The 23,240-nt window shown below is 45.7% G+C and overlaps 2 protein-coding genes across 7 annotated transcripts in view; one reads left to right on the forward strand and one right to left on the reverse strand.

Annotated features, from left to right (window-relative positions):
- The window catches only part of LOC126581837 (tyrosine-protein kinase Fer), a 33,257-nt gene extending 12,799 nt beyond the window's left edge, over positions 1-20,458 (forward strand). Inside the window, exons 4-11 of one of the 5 annotated variants that reach the window (XM_050245764.1) lie at positions 11,421-11,514; positions 11,655-11,850; positions 12,268-12,747; positions 12,824-12,998; positions 13,246-15,696; positions 19,163-19,360; positions 19,436-20,045; positions 20,124-20,458. In XM_050245764.1, the coding sequence (XP_050101721.1) occupies positions 11,421-11,514; positions 11,655-11,850; positions 12,268-12,747; positions 12,824-12,998; positions 13,246-15,696; positions 19,163-19,360; positions 19,436-20,045; positions 20,124-20,452 (4,533 nt within the window). In that variant the 3' untranslated portion in view covers positions 20,453-20,458. Of the gene's footprint in view, positions 1-11,420; positions 11,515-11,654; positions 11,851-12,267; positions 12,748-12,823; positions 12,999-13,245; positions 15,697-17,319; positions 17,626-18,061; positions 18,089-19,162; positions 19,361-19,435; positions 20,046-20,123 lie in introns of those variants that run through there. The other 4 variants (XM_050245765.1, XM_050245766.1, XM_050245767.1 and 1 more) reach the window with 4 other exon arrangements.
- A 41-nt stretch (positions 20,459-20,499) lies between these two features.
- On the reverse strand, positions 20,500-23,121 carry LOC126568854 (translation initiation factor eIF-2B subunit alpha). Of its 2 annotated transcripts, XM_050225507.1 has the most exons (7): positions 22,905-23,121; positions 22,738-22,839; positions 22,423-22,679; positions 22,219-22,355; positions 21,873-22,143; positions 21,627-21,804; positions 20,500-21,553 (listed from the first exon to the last, which is right to left on the reverse strand). In XM_050225507.1, exons 1-6 carry the CDS (start codon positions 22,927-22,929, stop codon positions 21,658-21,660), a joined length of 939 nt encoding a protein of 312 aa, XP_050081464.1. In that variant the 5' UTR covers positions 22,930-23,121; the 3' UTR covers positions 20,500-21,553; positions 21,627-21,657. The 2 variants fall into 2 exon arrangements, with proteins under 2 accessions (XP_050081464.1, XP_050081465.1); XM_050225508.1 differs by lacking the exon at positions 20,500-21,553 and having other exon boundaries at positions 21,600-21,804.
- Between the last annotated feature and the right edge of the window lie 119 nt (positions 23,122-23,240).

Raw genomic sequence — 23,240 nt, forward strand, 5'->3', positions numbered from 1 at the left:
CGCCAGGTGACCAAGAAAATGAACGACGCGCCGGGTATATTGGGCCATGTCTTTAGGGCAGTGGGTTTAGGCTTCGGTTCAGGGGCTCCACGGGGTGGAAGTAGCGGGAGTGTGGGAGACAATTTCGTTGTAATCGTTCCCGTAAACACCTTCCGACATCACTGCCACTCGTAGCTGCTCATCAGATTGGGATGAGTGGGAAAAGCCGGGGAAGCACCCAAGACTGCGGAAAATTTATGAAAAAAAAATGCTTAAACTGTTGGCACTTGCCACAGCCTGTCGGCCGCTCGTAAATTAGAAGCAAAGATCTTCATTGCGCCTCAACGTTGCACGAGGTGAACCTACCACCAGCCACCACACCCCACAGTATCACGATCAATTTATTCAATTTTATTCAATTATACGGTTGCTTGGATGGCCGGTGGTTGGTTGGGTGATTTGGTGGTAAGCTTTCGTCTCCAGTAGTGAGCCAGGTTGCCCATCATCATCGTTCCAGCTTGTTGGCACCGTTTTTCATCTTACCGCGAGGAAGAAAAAAATTGAAACGTTTTTTCCCTCCGTTAACTCCGCGGTGTAATCGGCGGTATGTGATTTTTCCGTTTAGTGAAAACAACCCGTGTTACCCAACGAGAGTCCGTGATAAGTCGCGTCATGCCGCGTTGAAGGCGCTAACACACGGCTAATTGCTAATGGATGAAGATCATTTTGATGATTGTCTCGCCGCTTACCATCTAACCGCGTTTACTACGTTTAGAGTTTACTAGCTGAACAATTAATCTGTCTGGCGTTTACTTAAACGTACCTGCTGCTCTAATGAATGATCTGTGCGGTGCCATTCTGGATGCTGTGATGTTATGCATTAGGACAATTATATTGCAAGATGCGCCATGTAACTAGCAGCCGACGTAGATCACCTCGAGTGGTATCGCAATCGTGAATATGCGGTAGTCTTAGATTGGATGTAATGTATTCCACGACTAAATCAATCTGATTTCATTGTATGCGTCGATCATGAATGCGACCTTATCGTGGCAATAGATGCTCCACAGGGCACGTTTTTCTATCATGATGCTCATGTGGCAGTTAAGAAGAGATTCTGCAACAAACTGATTGTTACCCAATATTCTATTGAATTGTCTAATTCTGTTTTATTTAACGTGGTATGGCATTATTCTTGGGCAATTGCAATCGACTCTTATGAGCTGATATTGTTTACGTTTTACGTTCGATCTAATGTACAACATCAGTGAAGTTGTATTCTCAACACGTTTTGCGATTGATGAGAATGAATGAAAAAACCAAATGAGATACACATTTGCGGAAATTACGTGGAAGTGATACACTGTAATTTAATCATAAAATGGAAACTATGTTTCATATTATATTTTGGTATAGTTTTAATTTCATTCATTCATTTAAAAATTTTCGCCTTGGTTTTTTATTACATTTTATTTATTTTTTATTATTTTTATTATTTTTATGTTATTTATTTTTATTGTTTTTTTTTCTTTGCTCTGTATTTCATCCCGTACCTTTTACCAGTCGTTTTTAAATGTATCTGAAGTATTTCATCAGCTTATAGGACATGGCAAATTTTGCGCACATCATGTCTGTACAATCAATGCCTTATGCGCTGCTTCTGAATCCTATTGGAAACAAAAACCATTTTATCCATATAGTTTCTTCGCACAAGGAACCAAAAAAAAACGATCAAAGCTGAGGCAATCACGAACACTTATGCCATAGATACAATCATTTTGCTTATTCAGAGATGCCTTCAAAGTCGACAATTTGTCATCTAAAAAAAATACTTTGTGAGCAGCGTGCATCTTCAGGATCATCCGAGATCTGCCAACCCTATCGGTCACATTTTTGCGAGACAACCCGTGAATCCTCAGCTTCTTGAAAGGACTATATCTAAGTTTATTATTGTTGCATGCAGGTGTGACTTATTTTCATATGATGCGCCATTTTTCTTGCCGAGCTTTCCGGATTTTTTCGTATGCGATCCATCACCGCCTTAATCATCCGTGGAGTTCGTACGGTCCGTGTTTTCCCCGGTTTGATGGTCCTGTTCACGATTTTTTTGGTCTAATTCAGATGTGATAGCTTTCTTTTTATTTGATTGTTGGTTAGGATTTGAAGATGTAACATCTCAAATTGCTCTCCACACGAATCCATTGGAATTTTCTGGAAAACAAAACTCACTAGCAAACAGATCACTCTTTTAAAAAGTAAACGGAGATTTGATTATCAGCTGTCCTACTTACTACAGGAGGCAATAGAATGAGTGTATCGCTTCCACGTTGCCACCCTGTAGTTGTTGAATCTGGGCAGGATTCCTCTCTGCTCGACTGTGATCCCTGCAGCCCCCTTTGGCGAACCGTAAGCAACGGTTGCATTAACCTGATGTAACTGAACTGGATCCGCGATGCTGAAATCGAGGTCGAATTCCTAATTCATGGTTTTTTGCATTGGTTTTCTTTACACACCACGATCCTCCCAAATGAGGTTAAAGAAAACCAAATCCTATGCGACTCGTTTGAATAACATCTTTTACATCCGGAACGGGAATTCGCACCAGTCGGTGTGGGATAGCTGGTGTAACCGGGTATCAGAGCGCTACGGTGGTGCTCCATGCTGCTTCGAAAGATCGCAAATGCCATCCCCGGATTGTATGGCTTTGATCTTCACCTTGCACATTACGTGTACGGGGTCCGGTCGGTCGATGGTCAGTGCATCCAACGCGTTGCACTTGAGTAGCAGCGACTTGTAGTGTAGTGGTGCTGCTGTTGTTGCTCTCCGATAAACCTGTTGTCCAGTAACCGGCCGACCAGTAGTTACCGCTATGTGCGCGGCGTTGCGGATGAATGGTGGTACAAGGCGATTTGACGAAAGAAGCCTTTTTGCGCCCCTTTTTCAAGGGAATAGGTAGTTTTAGGGAGCATGGGTTAAGCGAGTTTAGTGTTTAGCTATTCAGGACAGCAGAACCTGTTTTTGCAGCCCTCGCGGGAAGTTTGGATTGCACTTCTTGTGACAAGTTTATCCGGCGGCCTCATTATAAATCACCGATTACATTTCTTCTAGTATTTCCTGTGTATTGAAGCTCTGGTTGCTCCTATTATGAGCAAGCTCACTTTTGGTTACGTTGCACGAATTCTTAAACGTCTTTTAGCTTCGCTTGGTACTTTACATCGCTGCTACCCCAGGTACCTAAAACTTCTCCAGAACACAGCTTCGTACCCTTCATGAAGACCAACAATTTAAAGCCGTACCTCGAATAATGTTGAAAGAAGTTGTCCTCCTTCCGCACTTGTCCACTTTATCTACCTCAACCAGCGCAAAGCCCTGCTGTATCCCTACTGTAAAATGCAAAAAGTTGCAGGCGGCAACTGTTGTTCTGGGCGTAGGTAGGACACCATTTCAAACGATTCGCATAAGTTATGCGTGTAAATAAGAGCATAGCGTTGTGAATTGTTGGGTGCAGTTTCAGTTTCAGCACCATCTACGCGGGAGGTTGGAAAGAGAGTGTAAGGAGAAGTGGTTTTGCACATCACCAGGGGAGAGAGAGAGGAAGAGGACCGTTGACCTGTGCGTAGTCTGTCTGCCTGCCTTCCGCCTGGCTGCTACTGGCGTTGACTTTATGTGACAAAGGTTATGCCAACATTAGTTAGGTTGTCGTTTTTACGTTTGCGATATTCAGAAGCAGCAAACTCTGTCCCGCAGGTTCCGTAACTGCAGTGTACAGCTCACCAGCCCACCACCACCGGTGGTTAGAGTGCTGCGCGCACAGGACACAGGAGTAACTTTGCTCCAAATCCAAAGGTTTTGGGCTGGCGCGACAACGTCGCTGCTGCTGCGAATGATTTATGTACGGTTTTTACGAGTTGTGCTCCCGGTAATGCTTCCCACAAAAAAACTTCCGTTCGAATGCAGAAAAGGTTTGTTTTACATACATTGGAAAGCGTGCTTTTGTGTATCGCAGTGCACCAGTGTCGCCAGCAGAACGCACCGCCTCCTATAGAGTATGCACTAGTTTGATCAAGGAAGAAAAGCAGAAAAACAATCTGGAGTATTTTGTTTTTATTTTGTTGTGAATATTTCACAAATTTCTTTATGGGTAATGTCCACGAAGAAATAAACTTTACCTTTCTTTAATTGTTTTTTTAAATAATCAAATATGATTTAAATCATTTAGTCTAAGCCGTCAAAAAACAGGTCATCGTTTGATGAATTATATTTTAGGCTAGTAGTTTTTTAGTTTACTATTGGGTCCTTGAATTAGTTCTTTCGATTCTATGTAACGATTCTGCCATTTTGTTTGGGGAAGGTTCACATCCTCATAGGTTATGTCGTTTTAAAATGGTATTTATTACCTTTAAAACGCAATACGTAACTGTTTATAGTATTAACTCTAACATATTTTTTATCGAGTTGAAAACGTCAAGATTGATGCCTGAAATGTTCATTTTGCGGGGAAGTATAAAAATTATCGTTTATGGGTTTAAGCTTATGGTGAATAAGCCGTGACTAAAAACACTGCAAAATCTGGCTTCAAAGGTTTAGAAGCGAAGATTTTAACATTACAGACACATATCGGGTTCATAAAAAAATAGTAGATCCAGTTTTGATGGATGTCGTTCACTAAGTACTTCCGGAAACTGATGAAACTATTGATGCAGAACTTATCATCAAGAATAAATCAATTTAACGCGAGCTCTTGCTAGAAAGCGGCAAAATTATCGACATAATGATGCTAGGCCAATTGTTGCAAAACTGGTCAAAAACTATTAACAAAATTTTCCATGGGATGTGATATTAACTTGCATTGTGGAATTGATATGCGCTTGGATTGATCATAAATGTTAATTTATCCAGAGCTGTTAAGTTTCGCTCGTAACATCAAACTCCGTCGGTCTTCACATTGAAAAATTAAAAAGCATCAAAGCGTTGGTACAACTAGAGATTTCGTCTTGCTATTCATTCAATAATGAGTCACTTCTATTTCGGAGAATTCCATTTAAAAAAAACTATTTGTAGACTCACATCTACCAGAATCAATCGCATGTACAGCCTACTTGGTTCTATCAAAGAATGAGTCACATCATCCGGTTAGTGTGAGCAAATAACATTGAATTGAAGATCATAAAACAGACGAAATACAAAAAAAAAGTTCCCCTCTGCGCCATATCGTCGTTTGGGAACTTTTTTTCGCTCATATTTGTCCCCTATCTTACCGTTCAACCAACAAAACATCTATTGATAGTATCGTATTCGTTTTTGCCAATTAAAGACCCACCCAACCGACGGGAATTTCCCGTGAGTAACAACAGTATCGCCATGATGCCGATGAGAGAAGGAGTCAAGTTGGACAAGTAGCATATTGCTGGACAATGTTTATTGATCTTGCAATTTATCGATCTCTGTATGATCCCGTGAATCTTAATCTCATTTTATGGGATTGACAACGAGCCAAGGAAAAAGAAGGGCAACGATAGCCTTATCGATAGATGGCAGCATTTTCTGAAACTGTACTGTATAAGGACATGGAACGCAAAAAATCAATATCACCCCCCTTCTCTATACGAATGGCTCCCGGTTTCCCGTTTTTGTTTCGTTGTTCAGCTCACCCTTGCACTGTTGATGTTGCTCTTTCGATTGGTATGTTCACAACCTTTGCTCTTCTCCGTCACTTGGGGTAGGTTCGGATCCTTCGTCCTTATGCGACGTGTTTCGAGGTAACGTCTTCGTCTTTGTTGTCGCTGACGGTGGTGGGTAGAGTGTTAGTTGAGAAACCCGGAAGTGTTGAAATTGTTCCATCTCATTCTGCTGAAATTTCAATTCAAACTTACTCATTCGTCCTTTGTCAAGTGGTGCACAAGCGCATCGCTCTCTCGTCGCATGTTAAAGCGACATGATAGCAGATACCGTGGTAGCGTTGCAAAAAATATTACCAGAAATTAAAAAACCCAGCTCATGACACCACGCCGAAGAAAACCTTTGAATTAAGGTGCATACATCCTTTGTCTTTTGTCTTCTCGAAGCACATTGTTCATAATAGTCGATAGCACAGTTTTTGAAGTGTTTTTATAGTCGCTAGATTCTACAATTTTCAAATTATTTAAACATAAAAAATTGAATCAAAAATTACCAAACGAATCTCGGTTTTTTATCATCCTCTATTGTACTATCGAGTTTTCTAACATTTTATTTGTTTCAACTGTACACAGAAAAACTGATCGAAAGAGTATAACTATATAGTTGCACAAAGAAAGCTGGCAGCGTGCTTTAAACATTCCATAGCGCGCTACAGAGCCCCGGGTAGTATCACATTATCCATCCGGTTACACTTCCGCCAATGGCCAGGACCAGGAAAAGGGGCCAGAAAGAAGAAACTGTGCAGCAACCAAAAGCAAGACTTACGTCTGACTTTTGCGTCGTTCGAGAAGTTTCGGCACCGAACGAAAAAGGAATGAGCGGCGGCGTTGGTGAAGGATGAGCGTACAAACTCGATTGCTGCAAACCGTGGGTGTCTGGGAGCGGACATAAATGATATCCCAGCTAGCTAAGGATGTCTGGTGTGTGTCTGGTGGCGAGGGCGTTGTTCGAAGTGCACTGCACTTCCACGGCACTTCCAATACCGGCAGACAGCATCGCTCGTGATGGCATTAGTGACGAATACTACGAACACAAAGGCGGATACGGTGGGCGTCGTACGGAAGAAGGATCCTAGCGCTACCGAACGTCCACGATCGGTCTGGAGCGACCGATGGGAACTAGTTTCTTTCTCACATTCCCTTCCTCTGCGGTCTATGTCCGTGTCCTGTTCGAGCGGGCATAAAAACGTTGTAATCGATTTGACCCACAGGACACACCCGCTCGGGTGGAATTTCTGGAATTGGAAGTATCCTCCGGCGAGTCGATGCACTTTTCTGTCTGGGAGAAGTGGTTTCGTCTGGAATGGTGAACACTTTGTTCGTGCTCTTCCTCTAATTAAAACCATTTCGCTGAGACTTTCTGTGGTGAGATGTTGGTTTTTTTTTTCATTATTTGTGAGGATTCTGAGGACACCTTTTCGTGCCTTCTTCCAATCGTTATCGCAATACTGGACTAAAAACATGTCATAGCAATCGTGGTTGTTGATTAATAGTTGAATAATACCCAACAGTCCATTCGCAAGCGCATAAACGTCTAGTGAATAAGATATAGGTTGCCAAAGCTGGTAAAGTTAACCTGACCCCTCACCCCAGGGAGAGAGACCTTATGTCACGCAGCCCCATATGTGACGGAATACTCTCTAGTATAGTACTGCGCTCGCGATAAAACACAAATTGGGTTACATGCGATGCACGCAACGAGCTCCCAGCGTGCCAGTAATTAGGCCATTTGCAGATGCCCGTAGGGAACAACAGAAGGGAAAATAGAAAGTCCGCCGTCTTTGATGAAAGTAATTATTATTCATGCACCGCAGATGCTACAATGCACCGGCATAACCGTATTCTACATAACAACGGCAGCCTACTCTGCCGGTGTGGGAAAACGTTGCGTTTACGCGTTTTTTTTTTCTGCGCAAAATCAAATACCGCAAACCACCATGTCGGTGCGGCACGGCACGAGAACGGTGATCGAAGAACAAGATCGTCGCATCAAGATGGGTTTGATTGAGGTGCATTGTGTAAACGGGATTGCAGACCAGACAGTTTCCACACAGGGGGATGGGGGTGGCACCCGTGCATGTAACACCCTTTGCTGGTGGGACCTGGGATACAAACATACCGTGTAGTAGATTGACTGTACGGCGTACACACAACGTCAAGTGGTGTGCCCCCCCGAGGGCATCACCGCGTTATCCGGCCGTGTCCCGCTGGCCCCAATGGGCGACGACACGTGAATTGTGCGAAATGAAAACGAATTTAACATATTTGCACCGGAAAAAGGTACTCCACCGCTCTCCGGTGGGAGCAATTTGTAGCACGACCATTATCATTGGCTGCTGCGACCAGTACGACGGTGTCGAGATTATTATGCTAGTTAGGCTTCCATAGTTCGATACTAGCTAGGTTATTATAATTGGCTTGCAATTAAGCATTGTATTTATTATTAGATAACACTTTGATCTCTAGAGCAGCGCAATGAAATCCTTTCCACCGCATCTAATGATCCTATTCGTAATGCCATTCAAGCAAAGCGTCGAAAGATGCTCATATCGTAAGCGTAAGCGGTAGTTCAGTGGCTCTTGATAATGCAATGTTGGAGCATTCGAAGCGAAATTTCTATTCCTATTTGGTCCTATGAAATCATTTCTTGTCTTTGTCATTCTTTGTATCTGATATTGATGTATGTAACGTGATAAAAGTGAAACCTAATTTATGTCATGTATGTCTAAAAGTTTTCCACATGAGAGTATACTAGGCATACAGCAGCCTCTTTTGATTACACTGTAGTAATAAGCTTTTCTTTTACACAAATGCAAGATCGTTTTTGTTTTTGCTATCATCCGCTTCAACATTCTTCAGAATGTTGCGATTTAATGCATGCACCTCAATGCACTGTGAAATGGTACTACACATGTTTGTGTTGAATTAATGGTGCGTCACTAAAACTATACTGAAAAGTGGTACTAGCATCTGTTTGGATGGTCTGGTAATTCAATCTGCTAAATAGTAATCAGAGAAATTTCTTCGGGTTTGACCTTCCGTGTGCTTTCCAGCGTTGCTCATATGGCGTCCTTTAGGACAAGGAAAATGGAATAAGTCGTTTTGATAATCTAAAACAGTAAGCGTATAAAACGGATAATAGTATGGTAAATGCAGCGTTTGGTTGATTGCAGGAGTGAGTTGAATGAAATTTGAAACTTACTTTACCGAACTGTTCAATGGAGAGAAAGAAAAACTTGCCTCCCGTTAAGCCGATTGGCTGCTGTGCTTGGAGCATAATGAACTGCAATTGTTTCATCATATTTGCCGATACATTCTCCCAGGAAAAGCTCTCGTAGACGGTTTGTGCCACTCGCAGACCCTAGACAATGGTGGTTAATAAGCATGAAATTTAAAAACGCTCCTAAAACGCAGCTCCGGAACGCGAACCTCGCCTGACAGTTGATCTCCCAAAATACAAAACATGAACGATTCTGTTAAGGTAACTACAAACAGTAAGAAAAGATTCATAAACTGCGTACCGAATCCATTCTGTAAGAAAGGGTCACTTGTTTCACTATGTTGTGACTTCCTCGTCAACTTCATTAATACTAACCGAAATGGTAAAGAAAAGCAGCATGAAACTGCACATTGCTACGCAGAGCGATAACTGCAGCAGCAATAGAGGTGCCGTAATCGTCTCCAACTGCTTGGCACATTCATGTGCCGTCTGGTGCTTTTGTACGATCGACTTTAGCCGCTGCGGCCAATCGGAACTATCTTGAGCTAGTGACTCCAGCTCGAGGCCCACCAGCTGGAAGTAAAGTATGCAATACTTGGATAAACTGTAGACAGTAACGGATTTTAAGTTGACCGATATTGCGATAAGGTAGTTGATGCCGGTTATCAGAACCTCGAAGCAGGTATACTCCATCACCGAATTCTTGATATCCCAGTTGTAAAAGTTCATCTCAATTGGAGCGCTGAACTCAAAGGTGCTATTTGGGTGGTGACTGAAGTAATAATACGACCAAAGCGAGCTTACAATCGGCATAATGCTGAAGAAATTCACAGCACAAACCAACATTATACATATGACCATGACATATTTATGGATTTGCGTTTGGCACTGCTCAAGATGCAGTGTAATGTTTGGTGACGAATGGCGGAAACCTAGAACCAAAAAGAAAAAAAAAAGAAACGAATACAAAGGTCTCAATTGCAAAGATGTTACACTTTCAAAGTTTACCGTTAGCGGCGAAATCTTCCACTTGTTTTATCAATAGTTTAAGCTCTTCGTTTTTCGCCATTAAGGCGCCTACGCCTATTAGGCCGTTTAATTGAAAGAAAAACTCTGCCAAACCGAGGACGGAGGATTTTTGATTTTCATATTTGAAGAACACTTTCGGTATTACATTGATTACGCAGAAGCACAGTATTGGCGGTAGGAAACGATAGCGATCCTGCGGAGTACCAGATATTCCGAGAATCTTTTGCATTTTCACAACCAGTGGAAGTGGAGCACTTCCACGTTGAGGCGGTTGGTTGGAGAACGGAACTGTTTTACGAGAACAAAATAACATTTCCTGCCACACACTAATACGTGTAAATATGAGTAAATTATTTAAAAGTTTTGACACTTGTAACGCTACACGAAATTTACCTTCCCCTCTATATGATGTACCAGTATTGGCCACTGATTGGTGATCGAATAGTCTGTTATAGGGTCCAATGCTAGGTTTACTGTTAAGCGTAGTTGTCGTTACACTGCCAAGTCCTCGTAGTGCAATCGAGTTTTAAAGAGACTTATAAATGCTACCTCGTTGGTAACTTTACGGATGTAAAAAAAAACTGCATCATCGGTGATCGCTTTTAAATCTGTTTGAAAAGCAGAGCAAAAACTCTAATCGCTCCGTTATCTACTACCATCAGTCCTTAGCTGCTCGTTCACCAATCAGACACATATTTTTTCTCGAAATTTGATTTGCGTACCGAACGATGGCCACGGTCGTTAGAGAACTTCTACACACGTGGTGCCCTCGTATCCTCGGTCAGAGTTCGCTCGAGGCGAGCGATGGAAGAGAGTCGGCGAAAAAAACACCAAAATCAATCACCATTTGCCATCGGGGGCATCAGCATGCACACACCGGGTTCCAGAGTACGCCATCCTTAAATCCTTCTCCCGGGAATGCTCCAAATGAGCAACGTGTTCGGATGAACGACTCACAGTTCACGTTCCCGGGGCGTGTGCATCGATGCATTCATTGTACGCTGGTCTTGTGCATTCGGATGGGTTCGAATAGTCTCGAATCCCGGCGAGCTGCTTCCTGACCTCAACTCCTAGAGGCGACGGTAGCGTTTGTGAATACAAAAAAAAATGCTTTCCAGACGTCTTCCATGGATCGTGCAGACCAAAATTTGATAGCAGCTTTGCATTTGCCGTACACTTTCACCCGGTTTTGAGGGGCGAACAGTGGAGAGCGGGTTAAATCAAATCTTCTTTACGTGACATCAATAGTTAACCCAACGGGGTGGCAAAGGTTAGCTAGTGGTTTGCTTTATGATTTATAGCTTAGTATGCTGTGGGATACTTTTATTGCTTTCTGCAGTAATACGGGGCCCATTAGTCCATAAGATTGCAGCAGCCCGTTCAGCTGCAAATGCCATTTCCATGGTAATCATAACCATCGTGGCTGCCATTCAGCCAATAGCTTAGTCAGTTCGTTTTGGTCCTCCTCTGAACTCCGTTTATTTATTCCCTCCTTACTTTTTTTGTCCTTGCAGCTCACAGAAGACGTCGCACGGAAGAAAAGCGAATATCAGAAGCATTTAGACTACTACAAACTGCTGCGAGGTCGATTCGAGGAACATATCAAATGTAAGTGCACCGTCCATAACGCCAAAAGTGGCTGTTGCGGTTTCTGCTCGTTTATACGGCAGACAAAGGTCAAACGCTAGTTCGTTCCGGATGCACCGTTCACCCACCCTTTCTTTCCTCTTCTTACGATCGTTCCACAGCTGGTCGGTCTGGGCGAAAGCTGGACGATGTCATCGACAAGTATCAAAAAGCCTGCCGGAAGCTGCACCAGGCCCACAACGAGTACGTTCTGCTCATCAGCGAGGCGGTCGAGGTGGAGAAAGATTTTCGAACAACGCTACTGCCCGGCCTTCTCGAACACCAGCAGACGCTCCAGGAAGGATTCATCCAGGCATGGTAAGATAGTAGAAGGGAGCATTAATGGACGTCCTTCGCATAACAGTCCACCATTGTTCAGCAGATCTTTTTTTACCAGACCTTACCTTTCTTCCAAAAATATGTTTCTATAAATTTGAAGTGACTTGTGAAAGCTTTTTTAAAAATTCATGCTTTCGAAATACTCCTGAGAAGAGAAAACAGAAATCTCATAAATTAAGTGCAAGACAAATGAAAAGGCGAGAGGGTGATTCAGAATAGTAAGCTCTTAAGGGCTGACTAAAAAGGTCTTCGACTTCCAATTGTTATTGCTTTGAAATAGCGATGTATTTTGAGTATTTTCTCTTGACAAATTTGTGATGGTACACGCCTAGTGCATTTTTGTTTGAGTACATAAACTTATTCCATTTGAGTGCCTATTTTGTTTTGATATTTAAGGAGCAATCTGCTGTCAGAAATTGCAAAACTCAGTGACACCACATCGGAAAAGTACGTGGAAATACAGCGACGCATTGATACGAGTATATCGAGCATCAACTCGACGGAGGAGTATCGCGAGTTTACGGATAAGCACAAAACATCACCGACCACGCCGGTCGTCTTCCAGTTCGACGAAAGCCTCGTCGAAGACAGTCTCGGTAAACTCCAAGCGAACACGTTGACCGTCGACAACCTGACGGTGGATTGGTTACGCGGTCGCCAGGTGGAACTCGAAGGTACGATTAAGGATCTGCAAGAACGACAAGCCAAGCTGCTCGCCGAACCGAACGGAACCGGTACACTGGCCACTAGCAGCTCACCCGCTTCCAGCAGCCCGGTCAGTACACCGGGAACAAAGCCATCCACACCGATTCTCAACGGTACCGGAAACAGCAACGGGGCATCAGGCAAGGACTCTCAGCAGATTGCGGCCAATAAGTAAGCTATCAGAAAGGATCGAGCTACCGGCTGGAGTGTACTTATCCGGTTGCGCTTATGTGTTTTTTTGTTACAGATCATCAAAGGAGTTGAACAACCTGCGGTGCCAGGAACGCCAAACCATGAAGCTGGTCGAGATGATACGAACAGCACTGAACGAGGTCGGATGCGAAGAGCTACCTTCCGGATGTGACGACATCGCGGTAGAGCACCTTATCGAGAACAAAAAGTCTGTCAGTCAGGATCTATCGGTAGGTGCCCTGGACTTGGTGTGGGTTTTGGTTTTTACTCTCGCGCATTGGAGTTTTTCGTAGAAGTTCTTCCTTAGACATAATCGATGTTTATGGTTGGCGATGGTTTTGTTTCCACTTTTTCACTAACTTAACGAATCCCCTTTCATCCCTGTTTCATCCCTTTTTCATCCCCCTAACGTTGTGCATCGCGTTGTGTAAAATCCCACATTCCCCATCCTGCGATGGGGCCCTTGAAAACCCATAGCTGGACTCGCAACATAACAATCCATCGCAGGCGGGAGGATTTTTCACACTGCGCACGGGTAACGGTGGCAGTGGTGGTGGTGGTGGTGGTGGTGGAGGTGGTGGTGTGATGTCAATGTTAATAGATCAGTTGCGACGCAAATCAGGGCCTCCGGGAGCGGCGACTAGTGGTGGTACTGGTGGTAAGGCGGCACCCCGATCGGTGGGTACCACTCCAGCTCAAACACCCAAACCAGGACATCGCGCGACAGCAGCGAGCACGGTAAATAGTGTTTCTAGTCCCGCTACTATTACGTGTGAGCGTGTGCAAGCTTCTTTGGATGGCTTTCCGCCGCACGCTACTAACCACTACCAGCAACAACAGCAGGAACAGCCGCAGCTGCGACCGTTAGCTCCCTGTTCATCAGCAAGCTTGTACGCTGAGCTCCGTTCCGTTAATCCAGAGATCGATGATGAGCAATCCTTTCCATACCCCGAAAACCGCATTTCAAACGTTTACGTAGACATGGAAGCGTATCTTGGGATGCGGGAGCTCAGCCCCGATGAGAACAGCAGCGAACATGCATGTGCATCGTACACTAATATCAACAGCGACCATCTTCCTTCCCTCCGCCATGAACAAAGTTCAACCGCACACAACTCGCAAAGCAGTCCAATGGGCGATCTCCCTAATTCACGCACCCCCATGCTAGGGGACGATGATGGCGAAAGGCGAAAGTATCGTCGACTACGAACCATGGGCGATCGTATCGATGATGAGGATGATGATGCCGATACTGCTGAGGAGTTGAACGATTCGAAAAACAATTTACTACGCGAAGAGAGCTACGATGGTGGGGATCAACTAGATGAAGGGCCGACGGAATCGGAAACAAAGTATCTGACGATGAGGAAACGTTCATCGCCCCGCGCTGATACGACGACCCGCTGGAAGTCCTCCATCGAGCAGCACCTGGATGTGATAGATGCGCTGAACATCAAGCTGGACGAACATCAACGCCTCTCGGCCCGCCTTTCTGAGGATTACGAATACATACGGGTGCAGACACTGCGCCGTGAAGCGGAGCTGATAGCAGCAGCAGCAGCGGCAACAGCAGCATCTTCAACATCCTCTACCGCTGTACCGCAGCGTGCAGCAGCAGGAGGGACACCGTTCGAAAAAGCAAATAGCTTCCGCGAGAAGATCAAACGGCGCATCCGAGGAGCAAAGAGCTCGCAACTTAGTGAACCGGTAGAACCGGAAACACCGGATAAGGTGGCGAATGTGGTTGAAAGTTTTTCCGGCCGATTGCGCACACGCATTGCTTCACAGCGGCAGTTTCGGTTGATGAAGGAAACGGACTCGGCCAGTCCTTCCACCGATCGTGGTTCGATCACCACAAATGGCGGCGCCTCTAACTCGGCGGGTGGACGCCAGAAGAAAAAGAAGCGTAAGTCGTCCAAAGCGCACCGTGCCTTCAAGCAGCAGCAGCAGCAGCAGCAGCAACGAAGTGGTCTAAAACGGGATACCGAGAGTGAGCAAGAGGTGTATGACCAACCGCAGCAGCTGCTCCACCCGGCAAATACCTTCTCCGAGGATGAGCTGTTAGTAGACGAGCCACCAAGAGTCGGTTCACCGGAGCAGATGGTTAAACCGAGTGGCCAAAAGTTCTCGCAAACCGTACGCGCCACGTGGCGGGAACTGTTGCACTCGACGAACAAGGTCAAGGATTCGTCAATTAATCTCACCAACCAGCAGCAGCAGCACGATCGTATGGAAGAAAAGTTAGATCTTATCCCCAATCAGGACCGTCCCGGGTTGCTAGCAATACGGTTTACCTTTTCGGACACTGAGACACCCGAACATCACGGAAGCCGCCAGCTCGATGCAACATCATCAACAACAGGCGAAGGAGGAGAGTATTGTGTACCATTGCTTTTATCGCAATCGAGTGACGATACGAAGGCTCCTCAAATTCTCTCTTCCGGCGATAGCAGCCACCCGGCTGGTAGTAACAGCACCACCAGCAAGCTGGCTATGAACCTGAAAATCAATCTGAAGGAAAGGCTCACCAAATTGGTACACAAAAGGGCACTGATGATGGGTGGTGGAGGGACAGTGCCAGGTAAAAGCAATCTTCTGCCGCTCCATCAACCATCGGGCGAAATATGTAGGTCCTGCTCCAAACGTATCGTTCGCCCGGGAACCATACACCCGAGCCAGACGGTGTTGGATTTTGTAAAAGAATTTCCTGGCCTCGATATCTGCAACGGTGGCCACGATGAGGACGACGAAAACGACGATTGCGATGGCGACGGTGACAACAAGAAGGCAGACACCGCCCGTCCAGGCCGTGCAACCGAATCGGAAATGATCAATCTCGAGTATGAGGATATCGATGTGATAACGATTAAGTCCCACAAACTAACTGACCATTGTGAGGGTGGTGATGATGATAATGATGATGATGGTGTGAGTATTTGTTGCGTGCATGCCGTGACACTTGTGTCCGCTAATCCGCCCATGTCTGTATCTACCGGCTTTGATTAAGTTTCGTGCATTTATGATATTACTTTTTGTTTAACCTTTCCTTCGTTGTTTTGTGTAATTGTGTTTAACCTGTTTAACCTGTAATTATCAATGGTTTGTAGGATTTATTTTACACAATTTCTTGATCTAACATTACTGTCATGTGAGTGAACCGTTGTGTGTACACTTATATTTGTCTAACCATTAATTCATTATTTATAATACCGCAAAGTGAAATGTTGTTGCCTATCGGGGGATCGAATTCTGTTGCTCATTATAATTTGGGGTCCGGTGCGAGGAACACTAACCTTGACCATTTGGCTTTGACCCACATTAGTGGCAGAATTCGTCATACTTTCTTCGGGGGATGAGGACTTCTTGCGACATTTCATACAAACACGAAAGCGCGTCGTCCGGTGTTCTAGTGTTTCGTACGGTAGTATCTCTGGTATAGGCCCGTTGCGATCCAATCATCTCTATTCGTCTACGAACGAAGTGACCTTTGAATTTGAAATCGGCGTCGGCGACAGGCGGCGGCTTGGTTGACATTCACAGCTGACCATTTATCGGGTATGCTATGCGAGTGTTATGTGAAGGGTTATGTCGATCGGTGCAGGTGGGGGCGGCAGTAACGAACGTGGTAAAAGTATCATCGAATTCTGCGTCGCCGATGGTGACGACATTTTAGGAGAAAAAAAGTGGGAGATAAAAAGAGAGAGAATGAGAAAACGAGAGAGAGAGTACAATGCTGCGAACACGTTTTTCTGCGCATGCTGATCTTGCGCCGCTTCGCGGTTTGATTTTATTTTTAATAAATGTACACTGCAACCAACCAAAAAAAAAACCTATCGCCACCGCCATCGTACCGCACGATGTCTACCTACACGTGAACGAAGTAACCGTTGGCTTCGTCTTGTGAATCGCACCCATACCAAATCTCAAATGGCAGGCTTTGACGAAGGTGTGCGTGTCTGGCGGGAGAAACGTGTTTTAAACCTAGCGACCGATTAGACCCGGGTAGTATACGGCCAACGAAAAGAAGGGGGTAAGGCGGGCCAGGGCGGGCTGTACGCTGTGCAAGTTTTGCGATTTTCATCTCCCAGCAGCACCACGGCGAGAAATGTCGAGGCGTGTTCTCGGTTCGTGCCCAGATACTAGCTGTCGCTCTTGACTGATCCGTCCGCGCTCTTTCGGCGACACTTCTGGGAGACTAGACTTCTCAGTATGAAACTCAAATTAATTCATAACATAACATTCCGTTCCGCATTGGTACTGGGCACACAGAGTAGATTTCTGCAATGCAACATCCGGTGCGCGGTCAGATTAATTCCGCTTGACCAATTTCTCTCCGGCCGTCTACTCTCACCTCTCTCGCCATTTTCTTGGCAGTTTTTCATGTTCATGCACGTCAGTGACACAATGTCGGTGTATCGGTGCCTGGCTCGTCCCCTTCTGCTCACGATTCTTTCGATTATGATGTTCAGTGAAAAATTAACTCCCTCAGCCGGTGGAGGCGTACGGTGCTTGATCGTCGCGAGTTGTGGCCATAACCCTATTCCTTGTAACCAGGGATAGCTGAGTTGCCCATCACCCTGTAACATGTGCATATTTCGTACAGTGTAGCGAAACGTAGAGAATCAAATAACGTTACGTGTCGCTTCATTCGTGCCATTTTCGTTCGCCGTGTATAGTGGTTAATAGTGCACAAACCCCGAGGGTGGTTTAATAAATCCTACGTGCAAAATGAGTATTACCGAGTTTAGTACGGCCGGGTCCACAGAATCTTCGTACGATACGGACAGCGTCTATCACAATTTTGTATTTCCACCAAGGCCACCCATACGCAAGAAGCGGATCATGACGCTGCTGATGGTAATACTCTCATGGAAACACGAGCATATAGTGAGACGAAAGCGATTTACAGGGCCAGGATGTGCTACAAAATGGTGACATGAAGCGAGTTTTTCGTTTTCTCTCATGCAAACCACACTGGAGTTGTTGAGCTTTCTTTCACATTCTCGATGCTCAGTGCAGTGAGCTCAGTGTTTGCACATTGATTGCTGATTTTCTTTCTCTCTGTCTTTTTCTTTCTCCGAATTGTTCTCTCTTTCTCACACACGCCGGGTATGACGGGAAATTTGGTTGCTCTCGATCATTCCCGATACCGTTCATCATCCGTGCCGTGATGGATCACGCTTCGTGAACGGATTTTCCTCCCGCTTTACGAATGATTTTGTGGGTTGGGTAAAAAATGGATGCACGTAATGGAATCGCAACCGTCATTGAATGCCACCTGGTGGTTGCCTAGAAACTGGGAGATGTTACCAAAGCGATGGTAAGCAAAGTTCAGTTCAGTTCGTTTGATAGTGTTTTTTTTTCATTCTCCATTCCTTGAGCGTCCCAGAAGGCTATCTTAGGCTATTTTCAATCACCTTAATCTTAAATCCAAGCTTATAACTTTCATCAAAATGATTCCAAAGGTCTAAACCAGTTGTCTTGACTTTGGAGCATTTTATGCTTTTAAACATGGGTTTTAGTAACGCAACAAACTATCTATAATTCCAAGAATATCCATCTAAAAGGGACTAGATCTCAAAAAGTGTAAAAAATAGGTAAATCAAATTGACCCATATTGATCGAGAAAGACACTCAAAACATCCAAGACAACAACAGGCAAACAGATATGGTGACCTAAAATGGGGGACCTTATGCACCAGAATCTCGCTTCGTATCAGGCATCTCATTGGAACCGAGCGTAATGGGATTGCATTAAAGATTTAAATTCAATTATGGCCGGACCTAAATCCCACTTGTTTCGGTTTGGGGTCACTTTCCTGCTTCCTTACCGATCATGCGACCGATAAAAATCGATGAAAACAAAAGAAATTAATTTGCACTGATGTCCGCGATTGTCGCGCGCCAAGTTTCTATTCTGCTCACGAAAACCATCCCAACCGATCGATCATAACAGCGTTGGCCGTTGCCGTGCCAAATTGGCGATTGCTTTGGCGTGAGGCAGGCAGGTTGTTGTACAACATCGACTACTAGACCTATCAGTGACGCAGTGACACAGCGACATACATGATCGCACTGCCGCAGATCATGATTGCTGGTTCCTGGCATTAATGGATGGCCTTTTAGCATCGATATTAATAGGAGCGGGAACACTAACTTTGCCCATTTGTCACTGCCATACGATCGTGGTAACTGATGATGGTTGGATTCGCATACGCGCATACCCTCTACCATTGGAGTCCGCATCCTCCTTCGTTTGCACCCGTTAGGCAACACCATCTGGCTTCTGGTTTCGTTAGTACATAAGCCATTGCTCGGTTATCCTTTCCCCACTTGTTATTAGATTCCATTGTTTTCAATCACCACCAACCGCAACCCTTGACTGCCTTTCTAGATGACGCTGTCCACAAACCGGCCACTGCATGAGGAAGAATGGTTCCACGGTGTGCTGCCGCGGGAAGAGGTGGTGCGGTTGCTAAGAAACGAAGGTGACTTCCTGGTGCGCGAGACGACGCGAAACGATGAAAGCCAAACCGTACTCAGTGTCTGTTGGAACGGTCACAAACACTTTATCGTGCAGACGACGGCGGAAGTAAGCCCCCCTGGCACTCAACCTGATCCCCCCATCCCTTGCTCATCGGCGACTTTATCTTTTATGCTTTGCTAGGGCCACTACCGTTTCGAAGGACCGGCATTCCCCAGCATACAGGAGCTGATCGTGCACCAGTACCAGTCGGAGCTGCCGGTGACGGGCCGGTCAGGTGCGGTGCTGCGTAAGCCAGTGTTGCGCGAACGCTGGGAGCTGAGCAACGATGACGTGATACTGCTGGACAAGATTGGCCGGGGCAATTTCGGCGATGTGTACAAGGCGAAGCTGAAATCCTCCAAAAACACGCTGGTCGCGGTGAAAACCTGCCGCATGACGCTACCGGAGGAGCAGAAGCGCAAGTTTCTGCAGGAGGGACGCATCTTGAAGCAGTACGATCATCCCAACATCGTCAAGCTGATCGGTATCTGCGTGCAGAAGCAACCGATCATGATCGTGATGGAGCTGGTGGCCGGCGGATCGTTGCTGATGTTTTTGCGCAAAAATGCAACCACCTTGGGCCAGCGCCAGATGATGGGTATGTGCCGAGATGCGGCCGCCGGGATGCGCTACCTGGAGTCGAAAAACTGCATCCACCGTGATCTCGCGGCTCGAAACTGTTTAATCGGGAGCGAGAACATCGTGAAGATTTCTGACTTTGGAATGTCCAGGGAGGAGGAAGAGTATATCGGTAAGAGCACCATCGTCGGCGCTTTTCTTCAATTTGTACAACTGCTGATTCGCCTTCTTTTCTCTTTCCTCCACACAGTATCTGGCGGTATGAAGCAGATTCCAATCAAGTGGACTGCCCCGGAGGCGCTTAACTTTGGAAAGTACACCTCGCTGTGTGACGTCTGGTCGTACGGGATCCTGGTGTGGGAGATCTTTAGCCGTGGCGATACGCCCTACTCAGGAATGAGCAACTCGATGGCTCGCGAGCGAATAGACGAAGGCTACCGGATGCCATCGCCGGAGGGTGCTCCACCGGAGATGTACCGGCTCATGCTCAAGTGCTGGTCGTACGAGCCCGAAAGCCGGCCACACTTTGACGAAATCTATACCGTGGTCGATGCCCTGATTCTATGCACCAAGGACTGACCGGATGACAAGAGGGCGAAAAGGATGCGGAAGTGTAGTGGATGTCGCGTAGCAGGGAATTCAGGTGGCAGCAGCATCACCGCTGCACGTGCTCTTTGGAACGATGGGCTAACGATATTACAGCGGTCTCTTCGAACAGAGACGGCCTAGTCCGGTACTCACGGAAGCCAAGTAAATCGGGGAGAGCACAATCCACAATCGACGAACTTCGAAGTGAGCATTTTGCAGCAAGCATTTGATATGTAGAGCGTTTCCATGGTTGCGACTAGAATGCAAGAAAGGCCAGGAACAGAACAAAGACGGATGGAACGGTGTTAGGAGGATGGCAGAGTTAGTTAGGATCAACGAATAGGCTTTAAACGGCTAGGTTAGGTTTAATGGATTTTAAGCGGTGGCAATAGGTAATGGGTTTTGTTACGACGGAATGAACGGGCAAACGAAAGATGTATACCGGCTTGCGAAACGAAACAAGCAGCTCGTCGGCTTGAAAGAATGATTCGGATGAAACCAGTACGAGAGTGTGGACAAAAAATGGGATTCAATGCATGTATAGATGCATATGCAAAATGCAAATGTGTGATAGATATTAGTAGCTTGGCAAGATGATAGAAAACATTAAGAACCAGCGGGAGGAAATGGAAGCGAGGAGGAGGCGCAGGAAGGGAACTTTATGAATGTAAAGGGACACGATGGAAATGCAATATGCTCGGCAGCTGCTCAAGTTGGTCTTCATTTTACTTGCTGGACAGAAAACAGGGGATCAAGTATGCATGTTTGAAACGGGAGACCATCATCTCTTTGTAAACTGTTTCCACTATAGTAGGCACACAGGCAGGTTTCAACAGCCACTAGAAAGATGACCAGAGATTGCCTGTAAAATACCCAAATGAAACGGCGCTTGCAATATTAGAACGAAACAAAACATAACATCCATCTTTTTAGTGCAGCAGGACTCATATTATGGCATCAATCAAAGCATCCATACGCTTGATATTTATATATACACATATACATCCATCTATAAACATACAATTTACGCGTCCCACGTAAGGCAGCCTCATCCTCGTATTCAAACGGATCCCCGAAACAGCCAATCTCTAGCTAGAAGTATTGCGATATTTACATAAATAAAACATTTAAGACAAAGTTCGTTTGGCTTTGCCATCGCTCTCACTTGAAAGGGTGTTTATTCCGATCCGACGTATCTACAGATAAAGCTTGATCAACTCATCGCTCACAGCCGATGGTGCCAGTATGCCAAGGTCGGTGAAAAGAAGGGTAATGTAGCCGGGCGCAGTGTAGTCGACCATCGGGTGTGCCTTGGCCTTGTTCGCTAGGTCGCTTTTCCTGTACTGCAAGTCAAAAATTGCAAGTTAGTTTAATGGAACCGATCCAAATGGTATGGCTGCGCCGTGTGTACCTTGTAGTCATCTGGCAGATCCCGCTGGTTAAGCGGATACAGGCGACAAAACTTGAAGCTCTCTACGAGGACATAGAACGGTTTTTTCATCTCCTTGGCACAGATCGCCATGGTGACGGTGCCGATTCGATTGATAATACCACCACTCTCCACCACTCCCTCCGAACCGACCAGAACCATGTCCACCGTTTCCATCACGTAGCCCACCGATGCGTCCAGGATGATGGTGCACTCGATACCGGCCTTCTCCAGTTCCGATGCCATTTGTTGGCTGGAAAAGAATTTAAATAAAGATGAAATCAAAGCAATCATTCTACTAACTCTCCTATTATGATGCCCTCCGTACCCATCACTGATCGTTCCATTGGGATTGCCACATTCCGGGGCACTGTGAGTGATAAACACGTGGAACCGTTTGTTGTGCTGTGCGGCCAGTATAAGCGCTTCCCGGACAGTGCGCGAACGGGCGTGTGTGAGAATTCGCTGCAAAAGAAACAGATCGCATTTAGAGGGCCACAAAAGTCCATCAGTTGATCACGGATCTTCTTACGCATCCATCGCTGATGAAGGCAATTGCTTGCTTCGCGATAACGTTCCTACTTTCCAGCAACTTCGTGAGGAACATCTTTCCACGCCGTAGCATGATGTCGCGCACCTCGTCCATCGTTTTGTCGTCGAACTTGGCCAACGTGATGAATCGCGAGAACAGCTCCGTGCCAGACACAACCGAAGTCATCGGTTTGTCCGTATCGCGCATCGCACGCACGGCCGATTGGATGGTACTGTGCAGCTCCTGGACGGTATCGACTGGGGAGGACGAACGGGGTGAGTAATCCAGCGTGGGCAAGCGGATCTATGTTCTTACATTTCGTTTTCTCGAGCACCATCAACAGGGTTTTGATAGCGGCGATTCCCGGCGACATGCTATCATCCTTTTCCAGTACGCTAACAAAGTTGTGAGCGACATCTGCAAATAACGTGGGAATTGTGATAAGAAAACCGGAATAGAACGAACTTGCTACTGCTGCTTACCGAATTGCTGGCTTATTTCCTTCATTTCGCCGGTTTTTAGTTGGATTTATCGCCAGAAACAACAAACGCACGGGAATTGTTTCGTCAACACAAAAGCACCAACTTTCTCCCAAAATAACTGCCCTACCCCCCTTGGGAGTAGTTTCGTTAAAGGCCGCTAGGTGGCGCGCGAATCGTCAAAATGTCGGACAGTTTTTTATCTCGCTCTGTCCGATTTGCTGTACGAGAAGATGAGTGAGAAAAAGCATTTTCGTTACCTTTCTGTGCTCAATAAAGTATTGAAATCCGCTCGTCAGAGAAAAAGTTTGAGTTTGGTGGAAGAAGGTTCTGCGTTCG

This window comes from Anopheles aquasalis, chromosome 2 (genome assembly GCF_943734665.1).
Source record: "Anopheles aquasalis chromosome 2, idAnoAquaMG_Q_19, whole genome shotgun sequence".
In the NCBI taxonomy this organism is placed as follows: domain Eukaryota; kingdom Metazoa; phylum Arthropoda; class Insecta; order Diptera; family Culicidae; genus Anopheles; species Anopheles aquasalis.